Raw genomic sequence first — 10237 nt, forward strand, 5'->3', positions numbered from 1 at the left:
TAATTTTATAAATATTTTGCACAACTCCATTTGATGAAAGTCTCTTATAAAGCTCCATCAAATACTTTGCCATGAGTTAAACCCATGTTTCAAATACTTGGGTGCAGCTTGATATAAAAACTAATAAATCTACCATTTATCCCATGTCTCGTCTCAGTTGTTTAGATTATTTAAGTATCTAGCAAGTATAAAATATATGTTTTTTTACTCTTTGGTATTAATTTTTTTTAAAAATAAATTTTGTATTTGTGGATGCAATGTTAAATACATTGTGATCAATTGTAATAACATGAAAACTCATATTTAAATTCATGTAAAGTTGATAGTTGAAAGTCATTAAATAATTTGATATGTTTGATTAAATTGTCATTTAACGACTCTCAACTCTTAACTATTAACTTCATATAAAGTTAACTGTACTTAAATTTCTTATAATAATAGTGATATAGCATCCTAATTAGGGTAAAATTCTCAATAATTAAGAGTTTTCCATTGATAGGAAAAGTTAGTCACGAGTGACACCCTCCATATCCTAATAAGTAGCATGCATTGTGTGTATATTCATATGCATTATTATTATTGCATAAGGCACCATCCATGGCTAGATTCTCTTGCACCAAAATTATTATTATTCTCTTCTATGTTCTTCTTTTTCTTCTTCTATCATGTACTACACTCCAAAATACCAAAACCAAAGTGAAGGCTTTTCCACTTCACACCAATGGAAGGTGGATAGTGGATGAAGAAGAAGGAGGGAAGAGGGTGAAGCTTGCATGTCTTAGTTGGATGGCCCATGGGCTTGCTGTAGTGGCTGAGGGCCTAAGCAAGCAACCACTTGATTCCATTACAAAGAGGATAAGGCCCATGGGCTTTAACTGTATTAGGCTCACTTGGCCTCTTGAATTAGTCATCAATGAGTCTCTTGCTTCTCTCACTGTTAAAGAATCATTTAACAGGCTTGGGCTTTTTGATGATATTAATGGTATCCAAGCCCACAACCCCTCTATCTTAGACCTTCCCCTCATCAATGCTTTTCAGGTAATTTTTTTATGATAAACCTTCTCAATCTACGGCATGGGCTTTTTTTTTTTAATGTGAAATTAATAGTGAAAATAAGAAAGACAAATTCTATGGTGCCTATAATTTTAGTGTCGAATTTGCCAAATTTATCTTGTATGGTAAATTTTAAATATTAAAAAATTATTTACTTATATTTTTTTAATTTAAATATTAGTTTTTATCTTCTTTTAATAAGTTAGGCAAATATAGATATGCACTATAGAATGCACCAATAAGAAATAGAAACGAAGTGAAATTTTATTGTTTTTATTATTTTTAAAAATTTATGTTAAAAATAAAAATAAAAATAGAAACCAATGTTTTATTTTCATAAAGTTCTATAAAAAGCAAAAAGATTTATGTTGGCAAATTCAGATGTTTCTTACTTTTTAGTAAGTGTAGCTGGTATTCATGTGAAGTATTTAAAAAGCATTTATTTATTAGAGGAAATAAAAGTTTCCATTTTTTTTCATGCATGTTATCAATAATTCAATACTTAGGCCCTTTAAAAAATAGTTTATTAAAACTAATTTTCTAAAGACAGATTTTAAATTTTTTTTTTTTGCCATGTTTGGTAAATAAAAATAAAAGTGATTTTCAACTACAAAAGTTGTGTTTAGTAAAATTGTTATATATTTAACATGACTTTAGTAGACATAATATAACCGTAATAAATAGTATTAATAAATATACATATTCATTAATATATAAAATTATATTAAATTTTTTAATTTAAAAAAAATATAAATTAATTTTAAAAAATATCTTTATAGAACTATAGATGGTTTCAAAACCATCTATATTTTCTCAAAATTAAAAGTATAGTCACATGATTTTTTTTAATCTGTCAAGCAAAAAATAAGATATTTATTACTTTTCAAAAGGATAAACACTTTTTTTAAAAGTTTTCCACTTTAATCCTAATGTTGGTTTCTAGTCTCTAAAAATAAATTGGCCACTCCTCATTATTTTATTTTATTTTATTCACTAGTAATATTTTTTCTAAATAATTTATCCTTTTTTTTTGTGTATATTTACTAATTTGCCCCAGGCAGTGGTAAAAAGCCTAGGAGACAACAATGTGATGGTGATTTTGGACAACCACTGTACCAAACCAGCAATGTGTTGTTCTGAAACAGACCAAAATGGGTTCTTTGGAGACAAGTATTTTGATCCACATGTTTGGATCAAAGGCCTTACCAAAATGGCCACCATGTTTAATGGAGTCACTAATGTTGTGGCTATGAGCTTAAGAAATGAGCCAAGAGGTCCCAGATCCAACCTCAAAGATTGGTACAGGTAACTAGGTTTCCAATCTACCCTATCTACTTCTGATGATTGCATTAAATACTATTGGAAACATTTCAAGTACACCAAGAGAGTATCGGTGCACCAGTTATTTTAACAGTTAACAGTTATTAATATATATTATATATATTTTTTATAATTCACTCAAATGGCATAGTCTTCTCATATTCAATTAAGAGGTTGTGTGTTCGAGTCTCCTATCTTTAGTAAAAAAAAAAAAGTATATAGAAATTAAATTCTTTAAATAATAATACATTAATATTGCTAGGTACATGGCTGAAGGAGCAGAAGCCGTTCATGGTGCAAATCCAAATGTTCTAGTAATTGTTTCTGGCCTAGTTTGGGATCAAGACTTATCATTTCTTAAGAATCAACCATTAAAACTCTCCTTCAATGGAAAACTAGTATTTGAGGTACACCAATATAGCTATGGGAAAGGCCCAGGTTGGATCATTGAGAATCCAAACAAAATGTGTGCAAAGATCTTAGGAGAGGCAATGAGGAACTCTAGCTTCTTGCTCGAGCAAGGTCGACCAGTGATGTTGAGTGAGTTCGGCGTGAACATGAAAGGCACAAACTTGGGTGATAATAGGTTTTTGAATTGCTATTTGGGTATGTTGGCTGAACTTGACATGGATTGGGCTTTGTGGACATTTGTTGGCAGTTATTACATTAGAAATGGAGATTTTATAGTTGGAGCTGAAGAGGTTTATGGTGTTCTTAATGAGGATTGGATTAGGGTTAGGAATGCAAGTATATTGCACAAGATCTCAGCTGTTCAACTTCCTTTTAGAGGTAAAATATTATTTGTTCATACATTCATAATTTAATGTATTTATTAATTACTATTTTTGGCATGATTATTGATATTTAAATATGAAAAAGTTTAAAGAACCAACATCAATTCAGTTAATTAAGATAAAAATAAGTTAATAATTGAAAAAAAAATTATCTGAAACTAAAACAATATAAACATCCAAATTTTAAGTAGAAAAAAATATATGGAAGTGAAATAAATAAGTAAAACTAATTCAGAGTTTAGAATTTAGATTTAGAATTTAAGTGGCTGGAAGCGATGGTAGGTGGGTTAATGGCGACGGATGGGCGACCGACGGTGGTGTGGTGGGTGACTAATAATATCGGGTGAAATTGTGATGTTTGAACTTCGAAGAAAGAATAAAAAATAAAATAAAAAAAATAAAATGATTATTTAAAAAAAAATAGTGAATTTATTTGGTTGTGATCTAATAATTAATTGTTTGCTAAGTTGTCTTTTTTTTTTTTCTCCCTAGTACACTTGCAATATATCAAAATTTTGTAGTAGTAGATATAACTTTGTTTTATTTTTTAATAAACTCATTTAACACATGTTGTTTTTATAGATTTCCATGCTAATAATACTAGTGAGAAATATAAAGAAACAGACATAAAAAAAATTGCCATCGGACAAAATTCATGCAATTTTTTGTTCATAAAAAAAAATAAAAAAACTAAAAAAAAACTTTTTATTTTATGTTATCTTAATATCATATCTTTGTATTTTAACTTTTAAAAAATAATTAAATAATAATTTCCCATTTTATAAATTTTGGTCACCCTAACTATATTCCTATTGACATGAATGCAGGGCCAGGATTGTCATCAAAAGCTAAGCAACACAAAGTGATTTTTCATCCGTTGACCGGTCTATGTGTTTTGACAAAGTCAACAGTTGACCCATTAAGATTGGGACCTTGTTCTAATTCTGATCATTGGCAATACAAACCACAAGAGAAAAAGCTATCAATAGAAGGTACCCTTTTGTGTTTGAAAGCATATGGAGAAGGGAAGGCACCAAAACTTGGAAGAAAATGTTCAACATGGAAAATGGTGTCTGATTCTAAGATGCACCTCTCATCTAGAGTCAACAAAAATGGTTCTAGTGTTAGGGTTTGTTTGGATGTAGACACTACTAATAACATCATTGTTACCAATACTTGTAAGTGCTTAACCACACATAAGTCATGTGATGCTGAAAGTCAATGGTTTAAGCTTGTTGATAGTGTGGGAGGAGGAGTTTAAACTAAATAAATGATGTATGCTCCATTATTCTACTAAATAAATTTGGAACATTTTAGACCATACCATAGTAATTAAATTAGTAATTCTCTTAAATTAACACATAAAATTTGAGTGAGTTGCCCTAATCTATAATACGCTTGTGTAATTCACTATTCATTCATGAATCATGAGTACTAATTGAAGTAGAATAATAATTTTATTAACTTGGTTACTTCAAAGTTTAGTGCAATAATACTCTATATTCTTCTTCTAATTGACAAAATGACAATGATTTTTCTTTATGAAAGATGTTTCATTATATTATAGTGTATTGTATATGTTGTTTAAAGTTTAACATATTATAAATAAAACAAGCATATCGAATTCATTTCGTACTATGAAACATGGATACTAACACGAATATAGGAATACAGAACATGATATGATACAGAATATGTAGACACACGAATTTAAAATTCTTATAAGACATAGAAACACGGTATATATATAAAATATAAAATATTTTTTGATAAATTATAATAATATTTTGATATTTAATTGATATTAAAATATAAATTAAATTTTTAATTATTTTAAATAATTTTAATAATTTTTAATTATATAAAATATTTAAAACATTTTTTATTTTAATAATTAATAATATATATTATTTCTAAACTCATTTTGAGACTACATGCTAAAAATAAGGCTGGACACGCCAACATGTGATGGTATTTAAGTGTGTCTAAGTGTGTTCAATAAATAATTTTTTATTTTTTATTAAGATATGGTTGGACACAGAAAACACACGTATATTGGACATGTATCGATGAGTCGTGTCCGAAATGTATCAAATCAAGAAAGTGTAACAAAAAATCAATAGAATTAAAAATCAAATCCGTTATTTATGTTTTATTATTTTAAAAATATTAACTGTTAAACAATTATATCGCTCAGTTAATAAATTTTTTGACCAATCTAATAATTGATTCAAAATTAACAGAGTTAAACTGACCGATTGAATTTGATTCTCATGATTTCTCGTATTGAAGTTGCGTACTTTTTAATTCCTAGGTGGAGGTGGTGACCACTTAATTAATATAGGATTTTGATTTCTAATTTTGACCCAACAAGATGTGGCTGTGTTTCTTCCATTCTTGGGGTAATTGATTAGTGCGGTTAGTATGTGACCACTTAAAATGTACTTATTTGACATATTTGCCACCCAACTCATCCTATCATGTTTCCGTGAGGTGAAGAAAAATATTATGTTTAATATTATGTAATAAATCCGTATATATAAGATTTATGTTAATATTTATGATGACCAGACACTGACATTGACGAGACACGACACGAGATACGCCCACACGCAAATTTTAAAATTTTGTATGATACGGAAATACGTGTATATATAAAATATAAAGTATTTTTTAGATAAATTGTAATGATATTTTGATATTTTATTGATATTAAAATATAAATTAAAATTTTAATGTCTTATTTTAATTATATCAAGTATTTAAAATATTTTTTTATTTTAATAAATAATAATATATACTATATCTAAATTTATTTTAAGAATATATGTTAAGAATAAGACTGGACACACTGATACGTGATAATATTTAGATGTGTCTAGGTGTGTCGGAGAAGAATTTTTTATTTTTTATTAAGACACGGTTGGACACAGCAGACACGCGTATCGAACGAGTGTCGATCAGTGTTGTGTCTGAAATGTGTCCGACACGCAGACACGACAACTCAACGAAGTGTCCGTACTTCATAGGTTAATATATATAAAAATCAAAATGTGAGTTCTACTTTGATTGGCTTTTATAATTTATAATTTTATCTTTTATTTAAATTTTTTTACTTTTTTATTTTTTAGTGAAAAAAAAAATACCAATACACTTTAGGAATGGCTAGAATATTACTATTCCACTTATCTATGCCAAAATACTTTTAGAATTTTGCAGTAAAACATGCTGTGCATATTATTAACATATTGCCAAATCAATTTCTCAATAAAAAATATCTTTTAAACTATTTTTCAATTACATTTTTTATGTGTGCAATTTAAAAATTTGTTGGTGTCTTGTCTATGTCTCAACTCTTATAAATGGAAGAATTAAATTGGATTCAAGAGCATAAAAATATACTTTTTTTAGATTAAAAAAATGAACAAAAAAATTCACACTTATTGATCTAAAAACTAAAAGAATTTTTACATCTGGAGATATTATTTTTTATGAAAATCATTTTTCATATTTTGCACGTAATTCTGATCTATACAAGCACTGAAAATTCACAACAAATATCAACCACCCAATATTGTAATTTTGATCCATTTACCTATGATTTTCGTCTAATTTTTTTGTATATTAAAAAAATTTTGATGTAATACTCAATCATTAAATTTTATGGTGTTTTTTAAAATTGTAGAAGCACGACAATACACCCTCTTTGTATTTAAAATATACAATACAAGGGAGACATATTGTCAATAAAAAGGGGCGTATTGTCTTGTTCTAATAATTTTAAAAAATACCATAAAATCTAATAATTGAATATTACACCAAAATTATACCAATATATAAAAAAATAAACAATAATTTTGACTCATTTGTTCCCAATTTACATCAATCACACATGTCCAAGGAGTTCATATTTCACTTGCACATCATCAAAAATTTCAAATACCATCAAATTCAAATTCTGAATTTGTTGAACCCATCATTAATAAACCAGCTCATTCTGTAAATACTGCTGAAGAATCTCAAAATCTTGCATCACATATATCAAATCCAAACCTTCAACCAATTGAATTCAGAAAACCAACAAAAATTAAAAGATTATAAAACTATCTCAAAGACTATCATTGTAAGACAACACAGTACAGTTTTTAGTTTCTAGTTTCATTAATCTTTTTTGTTGGTATCTAATTTTACAACAAATTTCTTATGATGCACTCAGTCCAAAACAATAAGATGTTAGTGCAGTTAAAAATGTGAATTAGAAAAAAAAAAAGAATTGAAAAAGATGAAAATTGTGATTGATTCATCTACTTTTTTGCATTACATAACAGGGTAGGGGGAAATGATTCCCTAACTTAATAATTTTTATACAAAAATTTATTTATTTTACAGTTTAGCCTTTCTAATTTTATGTTTTTTCTCTTTTCTCAAGTTATTTATTGCATGTTGGCTCCTTCTATAAAAAATTTTTAGCTCCACCCTTGATTACACAAAAGTAGCAGTTCTCTAATAATCCAATAGACTGACTGCACTAATTTTTTATTGAAGAGTGTTAGGGGACAGTAACTTTTGTGATTTGTAGCCATTAAATAGTCATCAATGAAGATTTTAATGGTGTGAGATTAGTATGAGATTTCATCCAATGACTCATTTTTCTTTGCTAGTTACATACTGGCCAAAATTTAATAAAGTTGCTAGTCTCTAAACTTTTCCTTTTTTATATTGAGCTAACAACTAACTAACTTAATATGCCTAACTAACTTTGTCAACTAACAATTCTAACTAACTAAGACTACGAGCAACTATTAACCAACTAATAAGTTCAGCTCTCTAAGTCCATTAACTTAGGCTACAACACTAATCACTTTTTTGTTAAAAAAAAAAGAGAGAAAGAAAAAAAACTTCGAGATTTTCAATGGTCTAAAAAAGAGGGGATTAAATCTAGAGCTGCTTTTTAAGTTTTTTTTTTTAACTTCAATTTCAAGAACAAATTTTGCTGTGTCTACAAAAGTGATTATGCAGGAAGTAATTTATTTTTGTCTCATAACGAATGGATTAGAAACAGAACAAAGAAGAAAAAAGTATACATCCATATATCTTGATTCAACCACCTTGTATAATATGGTCTATATTCAGTCTCTACTATAAGCATTGTAGAATTTTCATTATCTTTTCAAATATTTACATTTACCAAATTTCTAGGATTTTTTCTAATCCTATCCGGGACAAACCAAATTTTTAACCAAGATTGATTTGACTAGGTTCACTCTCTATACTTTCAACCCTAAGTGCTCACCCATCTTAGTAAAGAATACCTCTCAAGTACAAAAAACAAAACAGAAATAGATTATAAAAGAGATAGAAATAATCTTTAGACTTTTCTCCAAACTAACTCTCTTTGTCTTTTCTTTCAATGACTTTTTTTAAATCCTCACATTTATGCCTTTTTTTCATTGATTGAAACAAAAAAAGATAAAACTGAAAATAGAAGATTCGATAAAGAACCATGAAGGAGAAGAATAAAACAGCTTGAAAGTTATAAGCATAACCCGATTTTAGAACTCTTCAATGTTGTCTTCCATCTTGGCAGAATGCTCCTTTTAGTATAGGTGCATTACTTCCAAAACTTCAGACTTGAGTGGTGAGGGTACTGGATAGGTTCAAATTTGTGGGTTCTCTCTCCTTACTTTAATTTCTAGTCGTTTACGCTTTTATATAAGAATAAAGCTTCCAAAACTTGAACTTGATACTTTGTGCTTCTTCTCAAAAATCAGAGCAGAAATATAAATAAGTGATGGGATAGCAGCAAAATTACATGGCTGGTAGAGTTGGCTAGTTGCTTCTCTTTCTTCTTTTTTCTTTTGACTTCAAAAATCTAAACTATTGATTCATTCTTTGACTTTAAGTTTCAATTGTAACTTTTTACAACAGAGATAACAACCTGTATTTTCTTTTTCTTACCCAAAAATGTGTAACAAAAAGATAGTAACTCATCTTCTTTGATTTTCTTCTGCATCAAATCAGATTTGATTTTATTTTTTTGGCTCCAACTTTGACTTTTTCCTCTTTTTCCCTTTTAATGCATAAATCTGGTGATACATCTTTTTTACTTTGCTTGAAACCATCTGAACTTACCATTTGGTTTGTAAAACATTTTTTCATCTTTAATTTGTGGGTAATCACATGGGTTTTGGCTTAGAAAAGAAAAGAAAGTGTTTGGGTACAATGGTTACGGGCCAGTGAAGAGAAGAGTGTGTTGCCAAGAAAATTTTGGGCGGTTTATTTTTATGTACAATAACCAAATAAATTATACACATTATTGAATTTTTAGCCCAAATTATTAATGTTTGTCATCATCAAATAAATGTTATTGTTCTTCTCAAACTCAACAAAACCTTTGTCCGGACAAGTTAATCTGCATCAAATCTCACGGGTTTGCGCGAATTTTTTTTTTTTTAATTTAGCGAATTTCAAATTTTAATCCAATCTACTCTTTTTGATAGGTTTAATAGGTTAGTCCATGCAGAATAACCATCCGGATACCAAGGATAACCATCCGGATACCAGGGATAATAAACATCTCATGTTATAAAAAGTTAATTTTGGGTTCACCAAGGTTCGAACTCTTGACCTTCTGCATCTAGAACTCTTATACCATGTCCTGAAACCACTCATCCCAAAAACGTAACCTAATAGGATAATGTAACACTAATAATGATATCTCTAATACTTTCTAAACTTTCATTGTGCGCTTAGGCCATTGGCTCCCTAGACTTTCTCATATATGATTGATGTTTTTTCTATTCTTGTCTAATTTCGTTAATATAAGTAATATTTGACTACTTAACCGACATATCACTTAATTGAAAAATACTATATGTATTAAATTCATAGTTTATAATTTTATCTTTTATTTAAAGATAGAAAAGATGTTAAAAATTCAAAATTGAGAATACACCAAAAAAAAAAAAAAGAGAAAATAGAAGTTTTTAATCGACATAGAAAAAAATAAAAATTGGTAGTTATTTAAATAGGTGCTTATATTAAAAAATAATGAGTAAACTTTTTATATT

General features: G+C 28.1%; 1 protein-coding gene across 1 annotated transcript; it reads left to right on the forward strand.

Moving 5' to 3' along the window:
- On the forward strand, positions 563–4488 carry LOC107614273. The gene is made up of 4 exons (XM_016316497.2): positions 563–1038; positions 2111–2358; positions 2636–3162; positions 3995–4488. The coding sequence occupies exons 1-4, from the start codon at positions 598–600 to the stop codon at positions 4426–4428; spliced, it is 1650 nt and encodes a 549-aa protein (XP_016171983.1). The 5' UTR covers positions 563–597; the 3' UTR covers positions 4429–4488.

Source organism: Arachis ipaensis, chromosome B08 (genome assembly GCF_000816755.2).
Source record: "Arachis ipaensis cultivar K30076 chromosome B08, Araip1.1, whole genome shotgun sequence".
Lineage (NCBI taxonomy): Eukaryota > Viridiplantae > Streptophyta > Magnoliopsida > Fabales > Fabaceae > Arachis > Arachis ipaensis.

Bases quoted from the DNA above. Each gene is read 5' to 3' on its own strand.
- LOC107614273 (XM_016316497.2), top strand. From the start codon at position 598: ATGGCTAGATTCTCTTGCACCAAAATTATTATTATTCTCTTCTATGTT. The intron at 1,039-2,110 runs GTAATTTTTTTA...AATTTGCCCCAG, and splicing joins CCCTCATCAATGCTTTTCAG to GCAGTGGTAAAAAGCCTAGG. The intron at 2,359-2,635 runs GTAACTAGGTTT...TAATATTGCTAG, and splicing joins AACCTCAAAGATTGGTACAG to GTACATGGCTGAAGGAGCAG.